The following is a 21,017-nucleotide window of genomic DNA, read 5'->3' as shown; positions in this document are numbered from 1 at the left end:
GAGGCCGTCACAGAGCAGCTGTATTTGTACTGACATTAGATTACACACAGGTGCACTCTATTTCGTCATTAGCACTCATCAGGCAATGTCTATAGGCAACTGACTGCACTCAGATCAAAGGGGGCCGAATAATTATGCACACACCACTTTGCAGTTATTTAATTTTAAAAAATGTTTGCAATCATGTATGATTTTCGTTCCACTTCTCACGTGTACACCACTTTGTATTGCTTTCACATGGAATTCCAACAAAATTGATTTATGTTTGTGGCAGTAATGTGACAAACTTCAAGGGGGCCAAATACTTTTGCAAGCCCACTGTACACTGAATAATTTTGACAGTACTTTTTCACCTATTATTATTTACTTATTTTTTGTCAATTTCAAAGTGCTGCAAGTTATTTTAAACAGAAGATTAGAAATTATCTCCTAGTGTTTAGTGGTCCACCCCCACCCCCTCCTCTTTTATACAGCGTACCTGGTGTCTAGTGGTTCTCCACCCTTCCTCTCCCATAGCATGTTCCCTGGTGGTCTAGTGGACAACCGCTCTCTCTCCTTATCCCCTTGCATAGTACCGCCAGCAGAGGTGGTGCAACAGCATCGTACCTGATCCAAGGCCAAACACATTGCAACGGCTGTAGTGTTTTATGGCTCACACTCTACTTCCTGCACGAACACTAGAGGTCGAATCTGACGCAGAAGACCGAAGACGCTGAGATGCCACGCAACGTGTCTGTCCCCGGACCAGGTATCAAGACTCTCTCCCTCATGCCCATTTTACACTTACCGCATCACAGAAGCAGTGATAGTCCTATGGGGCTATCACAGTGATAGCAGTGTAGCAGGTCCTGTTGGGGTGACAAGTTGCAGTGCACCATGCGTGTTTAACAAAGAAGTGAGGCATAATTTAATTTTAAAGTATGCCTCCCTGAATGATCACAGCACACCCGTAACGTGTTGTGACCTTTCAGGTTAATTGCGGTGTGATTGAAGAACGATTGCAATGGCATGTTTCAAGTGTGAAAGGGTCCAAAGCGACATGCATGTGCATCTGTGAAGTTGACTGCTATCTTTATCATTTAGTTCTCAGCATTTGACACACTGTGTAGTTAGCAAAGAACAGTTAGCCTTTGCCATAATACAGCATCTAAGTAGAGGTAGATCTCTAGCAAATTGGGAGTTAGTGTTTGTATGTGGGAACTTTACCACATGCCATACAAATTTTTTTATTTTTTTTTATTTGAGATTGAAATTGATTTTTCTGATTTGGTTGTAACTTTTGAAACATCTGACCAATGCATTACACATCTGCATCAAGTTCCATGTTTGTTGGTGTGAAGTAAACTTCCACTGTGGCAGGGTATCCATCACTGCTGATTGAGATGGAGCCACAATAGATAGTTACTTTACGGTTGCATTCTTTTGTCTACCTCCCACTACCTGTCGTTCTGGAAGCAGTGCAGCAGCATGATTGACCACTGTTTGGGATATCAGGAAACCGCTGCTGCAGAAAAAGGAGTGACAATCTAAAGCAGGGGTGTCAAACAGTCTCAAACTAAGTGGCATAATTGTAGTGATTGTGGGGGCCTTGCTCCTCCGCCTTCTGTAGTGCAGTGCAATAAAGCAGTTTAATATTTACCTGCTGTAGTGCTATTTTGGGTCTTCTCTGATCTTCCTGACAGCCCCATGCTCTATGCCGCTTACCTCTGCCTCCTAGTGCATGTCACATGATCGGAAGCTGGAGGTATGGAAGCACATAGTGTGCAGCTGCTGGGAAGAACAGAAGAGACAACGCATCAATAGAGCAGGTAAATATAGCACTGCTCCGCTGTGCCACTCTGTGGGTAGATGGAGTCGGGTAAAAGATGTGTAGGTGTGTTTTACCAGCCCCACAGGGGGAAGGGGGGTTGGATTACAGGTGGGGGCCGCATGCTAATTTTTCTGGGGAGTCCTGTGTGTTGCTGCTGCACCTCTGGTCACACGAACAATGTTTCAACCAAAAACAGTCACTGGTATACTACTGGATGGGAAGGCTGTATGCTGTCCTTCTTTTCCTGTTTACAAGGATGCACATTTGACGCTCTTGAGGGCCTCATAGAATGGCAAGGAGGGCATCATTCGGCCCACAGGCCTCAAGTTTGGCACCTGTGTCCTAAAGTCTCGAACAAAACACAGTGGTTTTTAGACATGTAGATGAATAAAATAACTTCATAAGCATAAGCCCATATACCGCACAAAATATTAGTGCAGGACACATAGGCTCCCTTCAGCCAGTATAAGAAGCTCTATTGCAGAGGGCACAAACTGCTATGCACAAAATATTGTGCTTGGCTAATTATTACAGTTTTTTTAACACTGTAAGAATTTCAAAATTGGATGCTGCACTAGAACTTAAAACAGGATGTGGCGCTGGTTCAGTCTTGTCATGATGGCTGATTAATATGCTCCTGCTGGGACCTGTACTCCTCCTCAGTTCAGTCCCTCATAATGGGTAATCAGTATTCAAGATAATTAGCCATTTGTATGTAACCTGTCGGAACATGCTGAATAATGTAATATTCACCTGCTGAGACCTGTATTTCTTCTCTCTATGTAAACTTCTAGCACAAAGTAAAAAGTGACAGTTAATACTGAAATTTGGAACTGCACAGTGAATGAGCAGTGTTAGTCTCACAATCTTCGAAATCTTTTATTTTTTTTTTCCAGTAGATTTGCCACACTAGTGTAGTTACTGAGAAAAGACTCCTGAAATAGTTAAATAGAAACTCTGGGATCTCTGTATGGCGAAACACGTCCCACAGTATGATGTCAGGACCATGGCCCTGACAGTTTGCGGTCTGTAAACCTCCTTGGATTGCAGGAAATAATTGCTCTTTCCAACTACCAAGCAAGCAGTATCTCCCGCTGTGCACAGAACTCAGTAAACTAGCATTCCACAGACCTCCCCTGGCAGGGCTAATGATGTGGCCATCATTTTCAGAATGGAAATCAAGGAGAGGAAAGATTTTACAATGGGCAAACGCTGACTAAATAGTCAATAAATGAATATTGTAAAAAAATATCATTGTTATTTTTACTACAGTTCCTTTTTAAAGTTCTAGCTCATCCTCACAGAATTGTCATTGTTAGTAAAGGTAAATGTAGAGCTATTCTAATTTTCACTTGTATTGGTAAGATCTCACCTCTCCAGACTCCACCACAGCGAGCCCCGGTGCCCAGCTGTGAGCGCTGCTGTCTGTGTAAACGGGCCCTTAGTTTCCTACAGGGCAAAAGGCCACAGTAATGACTAACATTGTAAGGTTGTGTTCACATCATTAAAGGCAGGCAACACACGGTCACCATACTGATGTCCACTGCAGCACTCATTCTATGAAATCATTGAGACCTACAGAAGCATAGTGCTTTTGTTGTAACTATTAATAAGGCTGTCATTATCAATGCCTTTGCAGATCACACACCATGTTCTGTCCTTTGTATCTTACAGCACAGCACATGGCGTGAACAAGCTTGTAGGTTTGCCAGTCTTGTGCAGCTCCTGCTATTTACATACAGAGAGCAGCTTACAGGAAACTGATTGCGTGACACTTAATGCTAGTTGTATACAAAAATATATTTCGCATGACTTGATTCCTTGGTGTGACGCTGGCCGCGCTGCCATGACAGTGCGGCGGCGTCATATCAATGTAGCTGCGTGGCCAGGCAGCACTTCCTCTTTTCCTGACGTACACAGTCATGATGTACTTAGAGAATGTGAGCGATGCAGGGTATGTGGTCTCTGAGGAAGCCGGTGTTTTACCGGCGACGCACATGTCAAACCCCTTCTGGGTGGCTGCGGCATATCGGAGCGGGGCAGTGGGCAGGTGATGTGGATTTTTTGAACCATGCTCTTGCATTACTCAAATTTTAGTCAGACAGTGACTGACTGGGAACGCTTGTGACTTTTGTACACACTTGTGCCTCATAGACCTAGATTTACTGGCGTCATATGCCCAGGTTGCACTTTAACCCTTATTATATGATTGCACCTCATTTGATTAACGCACTGTTTGCACTTTTTGATGGATTATATACATTGGAACATCTATTGGCCATATGGATTCTTGCATTTGTCTGTACTCTGTGTAATTATATTCGCTGCCTATGTATACATGTTTAGTGGGACTTGGTTCATTCCCCATTGCCTGTAATATTACTTGTACGGGATTATACCATTCCAGATTAGCTACTGCCCCAACCGTGTTATTCTTGCCCTGCAGCCACCCTACCCCAATTCAGGGGATGTTTTCAAATTGTCTCCCCCGATCTTTTTCCTACAGTGTTTTTGTGGTTTTTATTCTTTTTGTGATTGATAATAGTGATACAATTATTCTTCCATACGAATGGTGTGTTGTGAGATTTTTTTTTTTTTCTTTTGAATTATAAACTAGAATGTAATCAGTGGCAATGGTGGTGACAACAAGGTAATTGTGGCGCACACGGCGGAGTTCAACTATTAGATAGCCGAAGTCCAGCATTTGGTAGGGAATGTGGCAATGCTAAAGCTGGAGTTTGGCTATTGTATAGCTGGACTTTGGCTATGAATAGTGACGGTGTTGCAGTATTAGGCACTCTTTTATTGTATTGCCAAGCTTTCCTCGGCTATGGCGATTCCAATGGGTGTTATACTGAATTTCTGATGCTCAGCTATAGTGTAGCCAAGCACCTATTACTGTAATATCAGCAAAGACAGTGGGGGGGGGAGAGGGGGTAAAAGTAACCGAGTGCATGGGGTTTGGCTATTCTGTACCCGGACACCACTTCGGCTGTAGGTTAGTGGTAGGTAGGGAAAGGTCAGTGTTAGGAATAGATGGTTAGTGTGAGAGCTAGGCTAGTTTAGATGTTAGTAGAATATCTGTAAACTTGTCAATATTCTACGATCAGCGTTACCCAGTGCCCAAATTCTTGGGTGCCTTTATTCTATGTACGCCTTCCAGCTAGGGTCTTTCGCTTTTCGTGGTGGAGGATGTCATGTTTTCACAGCAGCTCAGAATCCACTAGGCAAGATCCTATCCCTAGTGTAAGAAGAAGACCAGCAGTCTCCTTGAGTGATTGGTCTAACATAACCCATAATTCTAAGGCAGTATGTAGATAGTTTTGGTGATTGGGGGTACATATCTAGGTTAGGTAGTGGGGTTTAAGGAATGGATGAAACTATACTGGACTTGAGTAAAAATTACAAGTTTATGGAGCTTCATGTTGTTGGCTTAACACAGCAGCAGCTCCACTGAATAACATTAGCAGCAGCTGTGCCAGAGATTTTAAAGAGGTTTCAGCTTCTAGTCTATATACGTGAGATATGACCCTAACCAAAGTGTCTTTCTAGCCACTACTCAGGTGTCTCTAACCTTAATTCCATTTCCTGTCTTTTCTCTCATGCATAATCCTACCCTACCCTTTGTTTTATCATTAACCTTTTTTTAGTCCAATACATTCCCCTAACAAATTAAAGTTGCCTACCCCTAAAAGAGTGTTGCTAACACTAACCAAATTTTCCCTGATGTCCCTAACCCCCAAAACGTTTAATACATTCCTATCTGGATTTCAGTACACAAGAGAAGCTATATTTAGCATAATCCATATGACCTATGTGAAGTTGTCATTCCCCTGTATGGAAAAGATATATTCTAAAGTTCTGTTTTTGTTTCTATTTTAGCACCAACACTACCGTACAAGAAAGTCCATTCATTTGCAAACAAGACGAAGCTCAAGGCATTGTGAATACTGTAAGTTTATTGCTCGATTGCATACACTTTTGATTTTTGTCTGAACTCCTCCAGTCCACTTTGTGTTTTTTGTTTTCCTTTCAGTAAATATTTCCACCCATTTTAATTTAGGCAAGAGAATTTTCCCTCAATCTACTTTGCTTTGTGAAACCCACTTACTGGTTTTCTGATCTACGTCAGCATCTAATTTCTCTGCCCAACAAGATGTGATTTTGCTGTTAAATGATGAACATCAAATATATTCTGGAGCATCTACTTGCCCTGGTAACTAAAGGTGGCCACTAAGTATCCAGTTTGTAGGGAAAAATCATTTGCGCGATCAGATAATTCTGATCGGAAGCAAAATCGTTCACTACACCATCAACAAACCAATCTTTGCTTCCTATCACAACCAACAAGAAAATCCACATTTTTATAAATTGTTTGTAATCTAGTGTGCCTATCAATGAAGATTATTTACAACCAAACCGATCAGAATTTCTGATCGCTCAAATGATTTTTTTGCTAGTAATTGGACCGTTAGTGGCCACCTTTAGAAGGATGAGCTATGACAGACCAGAAAGTTCTCTGCCTAGCTATCATTGCATTGTCCCCATATAGTGGTGGTCATGTCTAGGAGAACTTATGGACAAGCATCTGATCAGTTTGGTCAGGTGATTTGCTAGTCATGATCATGTGCTAAAGCAGAATGTGATCACCGCAAATCAGAGTTTTGTAAATATATCAGCTGATCAAACCAATCACATGCTTCTCCATGAGTTCTCCTAGACATGACCATCACTAGTCGCCTGACACCATACAGTAGCATGCTCCAAGTTAAGTTGTACCATATAAAGAAAACGTGATTTATTGCACTTTACGGGGGAAATGGTTATATGTGAACTATGCCATTAAATCTATTCTAGTAAAAATAAATCCAAGGATCACATATAGCATGACATTTATATATACCATCTTCAGAAATGTGACTTACACATTGATCATACCTGCATGAATAGATTTTTTTTTTTTTTTTAAAGCCATTTACAGGTTATAGACCACTTCTATAATATGCACATTACATTTTCTGAATTTACAAGATGCAGCCAATATAGGCAACAGTAGTAGCTCATTAAAATAATATCTTCTTATAAAACATAACTTTGAGTAGTGGTGAGATTATGTTGTGAGATTATGTAATCTCCTAGGTACGAAGTACAGAATTTTATAAGAGATTTCTCTAACAGGCATTCGTCCAAAGAACTCCCTTATCTGGATTTATGGAGGAGTCGAGATCAAAAGCCTCTTTATCCATATATGCTGTATGCTTATTCACTAGAGTATTTAGCATATATGAATAAAGCTGAGTAATTATAGCTTTTTTCCTCTAGGACTAGTTTTACATAACGTTTCAAAAATACCAGAAAAATCAAGGTGCTATTTCTCTAGAATAAAATTGCTTTATTTTATAGTTGCCTCATAATTTCCTCAGAGGCAACTTTTTTAGCCAGGGATAAGCACAAAAACACTTGCGAAAGTAGGAAGTTTACCTGCAAAACTCATTGGCCTCAATTCACTAAACTTATCTCCTGTCTTTAATAACTCTTCTAGAGTTGTTACCATGGTGATAAGGCATGTAGTATTCAGGAAACATTTTACCTCAGGCAAGCCTAAAGTTAACTCTTCTGTCTTTAAATTAACTCTCCAATCCTTAAAATAACTCCAGAGTTAAAGACAGGCTGTTAATTAGCTGCATGTGAAAATAACTACAGAGGAGGTAAATTAACTACAGAGGAGGTAAATTAACTACAGGAGAGGTAACTTAAGGAATGAAGAGGTAAGATAACTCTCTCACGTGTGGAGGTAAGTTTTCTCTTGCCTTATTATCTCTAGCATGATCTTAGTGAACTGAGGCCATTGTCTAACGTTTGATAGTAAAATTATTGGTTTGTGGCCATATATAATGGGCAGCACGGTGGCGTAGTGGTTAGCTCTCTCGCCTTGCAGCGCTGGGTCCCTGGTTCGAATCCCAGCCAGGGCACTATCTGCAAAGAGTTTGTATGTTCTCTCCGTGTCTGCGTGGGTTTCCTCCGGGCACTCCGGTTTCCTCCCACATTCCAAAAAACATACAGATAAGTTAATTGGCTCCCCTAAAAAAAAAACTACATAATATAGACATATGGCATTGGTAGGGATTAGATTGTGAGCTCCTTTGAGGGACAGTTAGTGACAAGATATATATATATATATATATATATATATATATATATATATATATATATATATATATATATATATATATATATATATATATATATATATATATATATATATATATACACACACACACACTGTACAGCGCTGCGTAATATGTCAGCGCTATATAAATACTAAATAATAATAATAATAATAATATATAGGGAGATGAGTGGTTCATTCTTTCCTACTTTAAGCTGGTTTAAAACCTTTTATTGTTCATTGGTTACTTCCTACTAGTCTGAAACATAAAAACTAACCTCAACGAGGTGTATGAGAACAAATACAGTAAAACCCCCTCTCCCCCCATTACACTTCGAAATAGCGTCAATCCTTGTTGCTAATTTTGGGGAGCTATAGCACTTCTGGGGAGGAGGGTGGGGGCAGAGATCGTCGTCGCACCGACTCTGGTTCTCTTTAAGTATGTCCATTATCTATATACAGTGGGATGCGAACGTTTGGGCAACCTTGTTAATCGTCATGATTTTCCTGTATAAATCGTTGTTTGTTAAGATAAAAAATGTCAGTTAAATATATCGTTTGGGGGACACACACAGTGATATTTGAAAAGTGAAATTAAGTTTACTGGATTTACAGAAAGTGTGCAATAATTGTTTAAATAAAATTAGGCAGGTGCATACATTTGGGCACTGTTGTCATTTTATTGATTCCAAAACCTTTCGAACTAATTATTGGAACTCAAATTGGCTTGGTAAGCTCAGTGACCCCTGACCTACATACACAGGTGAATCCAATTATGAGAGAGTATTTAAAGAAAACCTGAACTGAAAATTAAAAGTCAAAATAAACATATACAAGTCATACTTCCCATGTAGTCTACTCCTCAATCTCTTTCCCCTTTTCCGCGTCCTGTTTGTCCACTGTGAACAAGGAAATTCTCCGTCCTCCATTTTGAAAATGGCCATTACCCCATAACAGCTTCCTGGTCAGCACACAGTTAAACTGTAACATTGCCCACTTGAGCCATAGGGAAACATAGACATTACTTGGCACATCAGTCGTCCTCTCAGCTATAACTGACAGCAACTGATAAATACCTGACAGCAACTGATATACTTCAGTTCTGACAAAATGTTGTCAGAACTTGAAGGGATCATTTTCAGAAGAAAATGGTGAGCTTCTGAGAGGAACTGATGGCAAGGTAACTATGTAATGTTCATTTGAAGTTACCTCATGTGTTTATTTTAAATATTTCTACTCAGTGCAGGTTCCCTTTAACCTCTTGACGACCAGCTAACGCCGATTGGCGTAAACTGGTCGTCTGCGGGTTACCATGGAAACGGCCGCTTGATCGAGCGGCCTTTCCATGTCAGTTCACGGAGGGTGTCTCCGTGAACAGCCGGAGAGCCGCCGACCGCGGCTTGCCGGCAAAATGTAAACACGCGGGGAAGAACAACTCAAAACAACTCTCAAATGACGTGAAGACAAAGAGATTTCAGCTGTCTGTTTCCACAGTTAGGAACATATTGAGGAAATGGAAGACCACAGGCTCAGTTCAAGTTAAGGCTTGAAGTGGCAGGCAAACATTTTGGATAAACAGAAGCAACGAATGGTGAGAGCAGTTAAGAGTCAACCCACAGACCAGCACCAAAGACCTTCAAACATCATCTTGCTGCCCTAAACCTAACGACCCTAAACGCTGCTCAAAATCCACTAAGGCATTCATGCAGAGGAACCAGTACAACATTCTGGAATGGCCATCTTAGTCCCCAGACCTGAATATAATTGAAAATCTGTGGTGAGAGTTAAAGAGTTAGAGAGCTGTCCATGCGCAGAAGCCATTAAACCTGAATGAACTAGAGAAGTTTTGTAAAGAGGAATGGTCCAAAATACCTTCAACCAGAATCCAGACTCTCAATGGAACCTACAGTAAATGTTTTATAGGCTGTAATTTCTGCAAAATATTGATTTAATTTCTTTTTTGTTGTGCCCGAATTTATGCACCTGCCTAATTTTGATTAAACAATTATTGCACACTTTCTCTAAATCCAATAAACGTCCTTTCACTTCTCAAATATCACTGTGTGTCTCCTATATGATATATTTAACTGACATTTTTTTATCATAACAACCATCGATTTATACAGGAAAATCATGAAAATTAACAAGGTTGCCCAAACTTTTACATCCCACTGTATATAAAATTGTATGTATGTGCCGCAATCACTCAAATGCCTTGACCGATTTGAACAAAACTTGGTATACAGATCCCTTACTACCTGGGATGATATGTTCTGGGGGTCTCTCGTCCCTCCTGCACACCTGGGCGGAGCTATAAACAGCCAATCAGATTTCACCCATTCATGTCAATGGGAGAAAATGTAAAAGGCTGCCATTCTCACAGTAATCAAGCCAGAGTCCCCAAACTTGGGGCAGTTGGTCACTTTGTGACCAAGGTTACAAATCCAGGAAAAGTTACAAATCCAGGAAAAGCCAATCAAATTTCAGCCATTCATTTTCAATGGGAAAATGTAAACTGCAGCCATTCTTAGACTGTTAATTGCATGGTTTTCAAACTTGACACAGTTGGCCACTGAATGACTGGGATTAATATTCAGAACAGTGGGTGGAGCCTACAACAGCCAATCAAAATTTCCCTATTGATATTTAAGGGGAATATTTAAATTGCTGCCATTCTTATACTATGAATGGCAGAGGCTTCAAACTTGCACCAGTCAATTGTTGGGTGACTGGGGTTCAAATTCACTGAAGGGGCGGAGCCACAAACAGCCTATCAGATTTCTTCTATTCACACATTTTTGATGCTAGGAACCCGAAAGCTCACAAACTTGGTCATTGAGAGTGACTGTGTCAAGGTTACAAAAAAGTGGACGGAGCCAAAACAAATTTTACTGGGAAAATATAAACCTTTTTACATGGGAAAATATGAACTGCAGCCATTCTTAAAGAAACTCTGTAACAAAAAAAAAGTTCCCCTGGGGGGTACTTGCCTCGGGAGGGGGAAACCTCAGGGCCCCAATGAGGCTTCCCCCTCCCCTGTAGTTGCAGGCAATCCAGCGCTGGCTCCCCCAAAGTGACCCGCAATCCTGGCTCGACAAGCCTGACGAGGCTTGATAAATTTACCTTCCCTAGCTCCAGCGGAGGCGCTGTTGTGGCTCTCAGCACAGAGATGGGCAGAAATAGCCGATCTCTGTCAGCGAGACCGCCGTGGGACACAGGTGGACTGGGGAAGCCTCGATAGGATCTGGAGGCTTCCCCCGCCTGAGGGGAGTACCCCCCAGGGGAACTTTTTTTTTTTTTGTTACAGATTTTCTTTAAGCTATCCAAACACTGTTTCGCTTTCCCGCCGATATACAGCAGATTTGATCACTGTAATTGAATCTGCTTTGAAATCGATAACGCAAATGTTGATCGATTTCCATCCGAGATTGATCGATTCTGTCGATCTCTCCCGGTGGAAATTTTTGCTCGATGGTAGGTCGGGAGCGCGTCGTTAGCGGCGATAAACCGATGCAGCATAGCAGCAGCAATACATTACCTGTCCGCTGGCGCGAGTCCCTGGTCTGTGCTGACACTTTCTGTGGCTGGCCTGTCTCCTCATTATTTCCTGTCTCCTCCTGTGACAACGCAAAGTTTAAACAGTAGAGCGCCCTCTACTGTTTGTACTTCTGCACGTCACAGGATTGGACAGGAAGTAATGAGGAGACAAGCCAGCCGGAGAAAGTCTCAGCATGGACCGGGGGACTCACGCCAGCGGACAGGTAATGTATTACTGCTGGCCGGGGGAGCACACGGGGGTGGCGAGCAGGCATCAGCCACACAGGTTGTGAATCTAATTCAAGCTGAAATAGATTCAAAATCTGTGTGCAGTAATGGGCAGCTAATAGATCCCTCTCTGATCAAATCTGATCACAGAGGGATCTATCTGTTGGGGGATCTGGTTGCAATCAACCAGTGTATGGCTGCCTTTACACTGATAATGGCAGGGTTCTCAAACTTTGCCCAGTTGGTCACTGGGTGACTGAGATTAATATTCAGGGAAGTGGGTGGAGCCTATAATAGCCAATCAAAATTTACCTCTTGATTTTCAAGGGAATATTTAAATTACTGCCATTTTTATACTGTTAATAGCAGATACCTCAAACCTGGTACAGTCGGTCACTGGGTGACTGGGGCTCAAATTCTTGAAAGGGGTGGAGCCACAAACAGCCAATCAGATTTGTTTAATTTCTATGGGAATATACAAATTATTGATACCAAGGACTCCAAAGCTAATTAACTTGGTCATTGAGAGATTGTATGTCAAGGTTAGAAAACGTGGGCGGATGGGAAAATATAAACTGCAGCCATGCTTACACGGTTAATGACAAGGTTCTCAAACTTGACACAGTCGTTCACTGGGTGACTGGGATTAATATTCAGGAAAGCGGGTTGAGCTTACAACAGCCAATCAAAATTCACCTGTTAATTTTCATGGGGAATATTTAAATTGCTTCCATTCTTGCACTGTTAATGACACAAGCCTCAAACCTGGTACAGTTGGGCATTGGGTGACTGGGGATCAAATTCAGAAATGGGGGTAGAGCCACAAACGGCCAATCAGATTTGTATCATTTCAATGGGAATATTACAAATTATTGACGCTCACAAACTTCGTCATTGAGTGTTTGTGTTGTTAGGGTTAGAAAAAGCGGGCAGAGCCAACAGCAGCCAAATGCATGCCCGGGCAATTGTCAGGAGATATTAAACATTTATAAATGAGTGAGATAAGATAATTACCATTTTTATTTTCGAGTACGGCCTGCAAGATCCTAAAGGATTTAAGGTCTGGAACTCACTTGAGCATTTATTTTTTTTAGTGCTTAGGGAACGCTTTCAATGGCTGGTGATTTCCCTAACCGCTCTGCCAGTGTAAATGGATGGGACAGATCCCACTACAGCAATTGTGCAAATCGCAATCGCAGGACATGTAGCATTTTGGGAGCATTTCCATTCTAATGTATTGTATAGGAGCAGGAAAATCGCTCCCAAAATCACTTGCAAAACACTATCACAAATCGTTAGCAACCGCGATTTGTGGTAGCATTTTGCAAGCGATAGCGTTTTGAGCTTTCTAGTGGGTTCCAGGCCTAAGGCTAGTACACACAAAGCAAATTCTCGTCCGATCGATGTATTTCACCCATAATTTCCCACATGTATGATCTGCTCCTGATTGAGAACAGGATCAATTTTGTGCAGTACTGATCTGAAAATCGATCCATTCTCAATTGGGAGCAAATCTGACATGTAGGACATTGATTCAACCCATTGACCTGATGGGAACTAGCTTAGTGTGTACCAGGTATTACTCTTCAAATCAGTATTTTGTCTATTAGACAGCTCAGTTTTCTGATGACCTTACTGTCCTTCTGTCTTGACATTGTCAATCATTGGGACGTTTGTTCCTTCTCTTCATATCATTCAGTGAAAATCAGTAAGATGCTGATTATTTACTTGGCCTAACACAAATTGTACGGTGTATAACTTGCTTAAGAAAGCCGCTACACTGCAGCAAAATAATTTATCTTGAGACTGAAAGAACACCTATTTGACACATTGTTTATGAAGACCTGCAGGTCGTTGTGTGGAGACAATTCAACAATGGTTTTCTGATTACATGGTAATTCCTATACAGCAAATTATACATAGTGATTAAATAATCGACAAGCATAAGATCTGGACCTCTTATATCTGTTATTGCAGGAGATCTGAAAAACTATTTATAAAGCAAAGTGTCTGATACCCCTTCACCTGCCGTGCTATATTGAAGGAGTCTGTTGACAGGAGTGTTCAAAGTTTTACATTTTAATCATTTTCAAGCGATGAATAAACATAGACCTATTTCTCTCTGTGCAAGCTGTCTGCAGAGAATATGAACATTACTGACAAAGATAAAAAATGTAGTATGGTTCTACCCCTACAAAATTATGTCCACAATTCAATTTATACACGTAAACAGGGTTTTTTTCATGAACCAGAGTTCTCTTTTTATTTTTCAATTGTTTCTTCAGAAAGCAGGTGATAAGTGTAGATACAACATCAGACCTTCACTTCACATAAAAATGCCTATTTTTATGTGAAGTGAAGGTCTGATGTTGTATCTACACTTATCACCTGCTTTCTGAAGAAACAATTGAAGAATAAAAAGAGAACTCTGGTTCATGGAAAAAAAAACCTGTTTACGTGTATATATTGAATTGTGGAGAGAATATGAACATCCGTTTTCTCATATTACTTACAGGGAGCCAACCGCTCTTTACACGGAAATAAATGTCTCATAAAGGACTCCTACACATTTTTTTCTTTACCATTGTTCTGGCTTGTAGTTTTGTGCCATTAGCTGAGATGGCAGATATGGAGAGATGACTGAGTAGAGTAATCATACTCTGTGCTCACAATAAATTGGTGTCTCTAAAGGCCCGTACACTGATCGATGGGCCAACACCTGACAGACGCAAAGTCAACCGTGTAGCTGATGAAGCATTCTGTTGCCATGCGGAGGGGGGGGGGGCGCGGACGACAACAGAGTGCCTCATACATGACAGCAGGCAGGGGAGCGCGAGAACAATTGAGTTGGCTGTCGCTCGGCCAAGTGGATCCACTGGGTGGATCGCTTGCAAAGTGGCAGTTTGGGGGGGTGGGGCACTGTGCACATGCTTGACTATTGGGCAGCACAGTGGCATAGTGGTTTGCTCTCTCACCTTGCAGCACTGGGTCCCTGGTTCAACTTTCAGCTGGGGCTCTATCTGCACGGAGTTTGTATGTTCTCCCCATGTCTGTGGGTTTTCTCCGGGGACTCCTGTTTCCTCCCACATACCAAAAACATACAGATAAGGTAATTGGCTTCCCCCAAATTGGCCCTAGACTACAATACATACATAGACATATGACTACAGTGTTCTCCCCAGGCTCTTTTAGCCGGGTGCTCCACCCAGCTAGTTTTGAGCACCCAGCTGCCATCAGCTCACCTCGTCCTCTGCTGTAAGCAGAGAAGCGCCAGAATTGCATTCTGTCATCTCTTCTCCACCCGGCTACTTTTTCATGCCACCCGGCTACTTTTTCATGCCACCCCGCTGGAAAAAAGTTCTGGGGAGAACACTGGACTATGGTAGGGATTCGGTTGTGAGCCCCTCTGAGGGACAGTTAAGTGACAAGACAATATATAGTCTGTACAGTGCTGCGGAAGATGATGGCACTATATAAATAAAAATAATAAATTGGCTGAGGCGGTCATCCTGACATCACACTGTGGGAGGGGTTTCACCACAATATCAGCCATACAGAGCCCCCTGACTATCAGTTTGTGAAAAGGAAAAGATTTCTTATGGGAAAGAGGGTATCAGCTACTGATTGGGATGAAGTTCAATTCTTGGTTACAGTTTTGCTTTAAAGAGAAACTCCGACCAAGAATTGAACTTTATCCCAATCAGTAGCTGATACCCCCTTTTACATGACAAATCTATTGCATTTCACAAACAGACCATCAGGGGGCGCTGTATGACTGATTTTGTGATGAAACCCCTCCCACAAGAAACTCTGGTACTGCGGTACTCTGGGCAAACTGCCACAATGTAACAATGTTCACAGACAGGAAATGGCTGTTTACAGCTGTCTGTAACAGCCAAAACAGCTAGGAGCAGCTACATAACCTGCCCACAGTAAAAATGTCACCATGTGATAAATGTCAGAATGTAAATCTGGGAGAGGAAAGATTTTACAATGGGCAAACACTGACTAAATCATTTATACATAATTATTGTAAAAATGAAGCACTTTTTTTATTACATTATTTTCACTGGAGTTCCTCTTTAACTTTCATTTGTTCCAGGCCCCTCCATGTGGACCCGCCAAATCTGCCCCGGTGGATGGTATGTACATAGGCTTATACATCCTTCTAAGCAGAAATGTTGGGCAGCTGTGTGTGTGTTTGTAGCCCCAAAAAATTGTCAAAAAGGTAGTTTAGCAGAATTGGCCTCCTTGGTGGTAATCCCGTGTCAGGTTTAGAATGGAAATCCACAGCTCAGAGTAATCCCGTGCCTGAGTGAGTTATATGCAGGAGCACCATCTGGTCAGCACTGCAGAACTACAGGTCTGCAGTGTCTTATCAGTTCTTTTATACTCTGTCTAAATGGATTCCCATGGATTCAGCACCTCAGGTACAGAACCTGGGAATAGGGCCGGTACCAAGCTCAAACGGTCCTGGACAAACCAATGTAAAAGAAAGAGGCGGCACACTACTGGCTGCAAATAATGCTTATATTGTGGAACAGAAACATTACATGTTATGGACTCGCATGTCCTTCATCTGGTGCATAATGTTATGCACCTGATGAAGGACCTGCGAGTCCGTAACATGTAGTGTTTGTTTCACAATATAAGCATGATTTGCAGCTAGTGGTGTGTCGCCTCTTTTTTTTTTTTATCATACACAAGCAGGGAGAGAGTAAAAAAGCCAATGTAAAACATTTACCCTAGCCACACCCTCCACATTTCTTTAAAAAATAAATAAATAGAAGAGCAGTGGCAAGTGGTATGTTACTGCTGGCAAAGATGGGGCATGAAAACGAGATAAACAGAGGAACACCAAGAGCCTCAATAGTGTAGTATGTATTGACAAAGGGGGTAATGACAAAGAGTAATAGTTGTTATACTCACAAACATGGGTCACCAATAGGCAACCACTGTAAAGGCAGGTGGGGAGATTATCCTGACCCCACTCAGGAATAAGAAGTCGCTCTCTGTAGATAGTAGAAAGGGTCGCAACCCTCCACCAAGGGTGGATACAATATTATATAAGAGAGAACAGAGGCGCCAAAAGGATAAAAGGGGTTTTAAAGGAGCTTAAAAGCCAAAACTTGGTAATTAGAGGAGGTAGTGGTGGACTTGCCCCCTCCAAGCAGACACAAATAGGCAAAGGCGCTGAGTGTCGTTTGTTTTGCTAGATGCTGTAACTCCTTTTTCTATTGCCTGAGGAAGCGGGCGCTGACCCGTGAAACGCGTTGCTTTGTTTTATCTGGAGTTCGTTAATAAATAGACTGAATGTACAGTCGTGTTGTGTCTGCTTGGAGGGGGTAAGTCCACCACTGCCTCCTCTAATTACCAAGTTTTGGCTTTTAAGCTCCTTTAAAACCCCTTTTATCCTTTTGGCGCCTCTGTTCTCTCTTATATAATGGGGCATGAAAAGGTTCACATGACTTTTATTAACTCATTGGGGAGGTTTTGGGTAGGGTGAATTGCTGTATTACAATACTGTTGCTGAACAGTATTTTCAGTGCTAGCTGCAAGTTTTTGGTCTCTCTCAGCGGGAGGGGATGGACCAGGTCAGGTGATCTGCTTTGCTGGAGAAGAACTCCCACTCTACTGGCAAAAAGGAGCTATTAGATGCAACCTGCCAGAAGCCAGCAAGGTAGTTTTAGTATATTGATTGCAAAAAGTACTGACATGCAATGCACAAAACTGTGTATGGGGGATGTAATGCTAACATACCATCATATGCATTGACAAAAAGCAGGCTGATTTAAGGCTTAAAATTACAATAATATATTATAATGCATAGTTTCACAGAGGTATATTCCTTTTCATTAGCATCAGATATCTAGCATATTAAAAAGCTAATTGTTTAAAAAAAATTGCATTACAAAAGCATTTTCTGAACACAGAGCGTTAAGATTATTCACTCAAAAAAACAAAAACAAACTCTGTAGAAACTGTACAGCCAAAAGTAAACACAGCATAAACTGGGTTCTCTTAAAAAGTTTCTGTATATACTCGCTTATAAGCCTAATTTTTCAGCACAAAAAAAATGTGCTGAAAAGTTACCCCCTTGGCTTATATGCAAGTCATTAGAGCAGAATGAATGGTGGAGCTGGTTTTGTTACTGGCAGAGGAGCGTAAGGATCGTGCACTAGTAATTCTGCTCTTGCCAGCTGGCTCCTTGCTGTGTCCGTGCCCCCCATCCCCTACAACATGGTGTGCAGAGTGCGCTGCTCAAGTTTACCTGTGTCCCCTGGCTTGTGGAGCAGAGCGTGCAAGCAACGTGTCAACCGTGCAAGGATCAGGGATTCTTCATGTGTGGCATTCGCTGTCTCATATCTATGACCCCGTCTAGTGGCGTCTTGAGACACAACTATTATCCCTGTGGCACATCTCGCTATGGGGAGGGGTTCTGACTTGTACTGGGGGCACTTCTGGCTACTATGGAGTGGGCTATATTGGCAAAGGGGCTTATATGCAAAGGGGTTTATCACTTTTTCCTGGTTTCTGAGGGAAGAGTGGGCCCCATGGCTTATACGAGGGTCAGCTTATATACAGGATCTTCTAAAAAAAATTAGCATATTGTGATAAAGTTCATTATTTTCTGTAATGTACTGATAAACATTAGACTTTCATATATTTTAGATTCAAATACACACAACTGAAGTGGTTCAAGCCTTTTATTGTTTTAATATTGATGATTTTGGCATAGAGCTCATGAAAACCCAGAATTCCTATCTCAAAAAATTAGCATATTTCATCTGACCAATAAAAGAAAAGTATTTTTAAAACAAAAAAAAGTCAACCTTCAAATAATTATGTTCAGTTATGCACTCAATACTTGGTCGGGAATCCTTTTGCAGAAATGACTGCTTCAATGCGGCGTGGCATGGAGACAATCAGCCTGTGGCACTGCTCAGGTGTTATGGAGGCCCAGGATGCTTCGATAGCGGCCTTAAGCTCATCCAGAGTGTTGGGTCTTGCGTCTCTCAACTTTCTCTCCACAATATCCCACAGATTCTTTATGGGGTTCAGGTCAGGAGAGTTGGCAGGCCAATTGAGCACAGTAATACCATGGTCAGTAAACCATTTACCAGTGGTTTTGGCACTGTGAACAGGTGCCAAGTCGTGCTGAAAAATGAAATCTTCATCTCCATAAAGCTTTTCAGCAGATGGAAGCATGAAGTGCTCCAAAATCTCCTGATAGCTAGCTGCATTGACCCTGCCCTTGATAAAACACAGTGGACCAACACCAGCAGCTGACATGGCACCCCAGATCATCACTGACTGTGGGTACTTGACACTGGACTTCAGGCATTTTGGCAATTCCCTCTCCCCAGTCTTCCTCCAGACTCTGGCACCTTGATTTCCGAATGACATGTAAAAGTTGCTTTCATCCGAAAAAAGTACTTTGGACCACTGAGCAACAGTCCAGTGCTGCTTCTCTGTAGCCCAGGTCAGACGCTTCTGCCGCTGTTTCTGGTTCAAAAGTGGGTTCATGCTTCCATCTGCTGAAAAGCTTCATGGAGATGATTTCATTTTTCAGCACGACCTGGCACCTGCTCACAGTGCCAAAACTACTGGTAAATGGTTTACTGACCATGGTATTACTGTGCTCAATTGGCCTGCCAACTCTCCTGACCTGAACCCCATAGAGAATATGTGGGATATTGTGGAGAGAAAGTTGAGAGACGCAAGACCCAACACTCTGGATGAGCTTAAGGCCGCTATCGAAGCATCCTGGGCCTCCATAACACCTGAGCAGTGCCACAGGCTGATTGCCTTCATGCCATGCCGCATTGAAGCAGTAATTTCTGCAAAAGGATTCCCGACCAAGTATTGAGTGCATCACTGAACATAATTATTTGAAGGTTGACTTTTTTTGTTTTAAAAACACTTTTCTTTTATTGGTCAGATGAAATATGCTAATTTTTTGAGATAGGAAATTTGGGTTTTCATGAGCTGTATGCCAAAATCCTCAATATTAAAACAATAAAAGGCTTGAACTACTTCAGTTGTGTGTATTTGAATCTAAAATATATGAAAGTCTAATGTTTATCAGTACATTACAGAAAATAATGAACTTTATCACAATATGCTAATTTTTTGAGAAGATCCTGTATAAGCATATACGGTATACTGACTTCACAGGGGTTTTTGTCTAACTAGCCCTTTGAGACCCATGGAGGTCGCACGGAGCTTAGCCCTACCCCTTTTAAGATGAGTGCTGTGGCGCTTCTTTGACACTCTGTATCTCCGATACAGAGTGTGCCATGGCACCCGTCTGGAAGGGGGCATGGCAAAGCACTGGAAGTGGTCACATGGAGGGTGTGTTAAATAAAACCCCTGGGAAGTCAGTATAACTTTTTTTTTTTTTTTTGACCACTGGACATGCCTTGTTAATTTGTGGCTGTGTAGTTGCTTTAAATCTCTTACCTATGCTTGTAGATAGACTTACGAGAACAAGAATAGCTTATGATGCAAAGCGTAACCACCCTTTATTTATCATCCATAAATTAACTTGTTTTTCTTTTTCTTTTGCCTTTTCCTGGTTTTCCTGTTTCATGGCACATGCAGTGGACAAGTGGTTCTATTATCAGAAGAATTAATTAACAGGTGAAAACCTCTTTTATAATTGCCTGCCTCTCCCCAGGCATTTGGACATGCAACATAGAGAAGATATTGGCAGTTCAAACAAGACCACGTAAAACCGTGCTTTAACCCTTATTAGCGCTAAATGGTTCCATATTTAACATTGTGCTAGAACTGATCAGCTCCTATAGTTCTGTATGGGATATTGGTAGCACCGGCAATCTCCACCGTGCATCAGCAATGTGAGCTTTTGTTCAATGCGTGCTTGTTTTGTAAAGCCAAGAGACTGAACTAGCATGCTGAAATGTATTAAAATAAATATACATGCTGAAATTTATTAAAATAAATATACCATCATCTGTGTAGATTTCGTGTACAGCCGATACAAATAAAGCTGCTTTTGATGGTCTTTCTTTAATATCCTTTATTTTTTTTTACTCATAACACAACCATGAAATTTAGCGTTACAAGAAAAGAAGAGACAACAAATGGGGAAAATATACAGAAAAACTCAACAGTATTACATGGAAGGGTGTACAAAAATAAATATGCATGAGCAGATAAATGGCTGAAAACTATGGTGTGTTGAACCATGCTTTTGCTATTCATTAAAGCAAACCTCTGAGAGAAAAAAAGGTTAAACTTTAGATACTT

The 21,017-nt window shown here is 41.5% G+C and overlaps 1 protein-coding gene across 1 annotated transcript in view; it reads left to right on the top strand.

Annotated features, from left to right (window-relative positions):
* The window catches only part of LOC137534116 (inorganic pyrophosphatase-like), a 138,121-nt gene extending 117,349 nt beyond the window's left edge, over positions 1-20,772 (top strand). The window contains exons 9-11 of the mRNA XM_068255487.1: positions 5,693-5,762; positions 15,847-15,886; positions 20,349-20,772. Of these exons, the coding sequence (XP_068111588.1) occupies positions 5,693-5,762; positions 15,847-15,886; positions 20,349-20,380 (142 nt within the window). The 3' untranslated portion in view covers positions 20,381-20,772. The remainder of the gene's footprint in view (positions 1-5,692; positions 5,763-15,846; positions 15,887-20,348) is intronic.
* Positions 20,773-21,017: the final 245 nt, after the last annotated feature.

Source organism: Hyperolius riggenbachi, chromosome 10 (genome assembly GCF_040937935.1).
Source record: "Hyperolius riggenbachi isolate aHypRig1 chromosome 10, aHypRig1.pri, whole genome shotgun sequence".
Taxonomy (NCBI): Eukaryota; Metazoa; Chordata; class Amphibia; order Anura; family Hyperoliidae; genus Hyperolius; species Hyperolius riggenbachi.
This window is presented reverse-complemented; position numbering and strand designations above follow the sequence as displayed.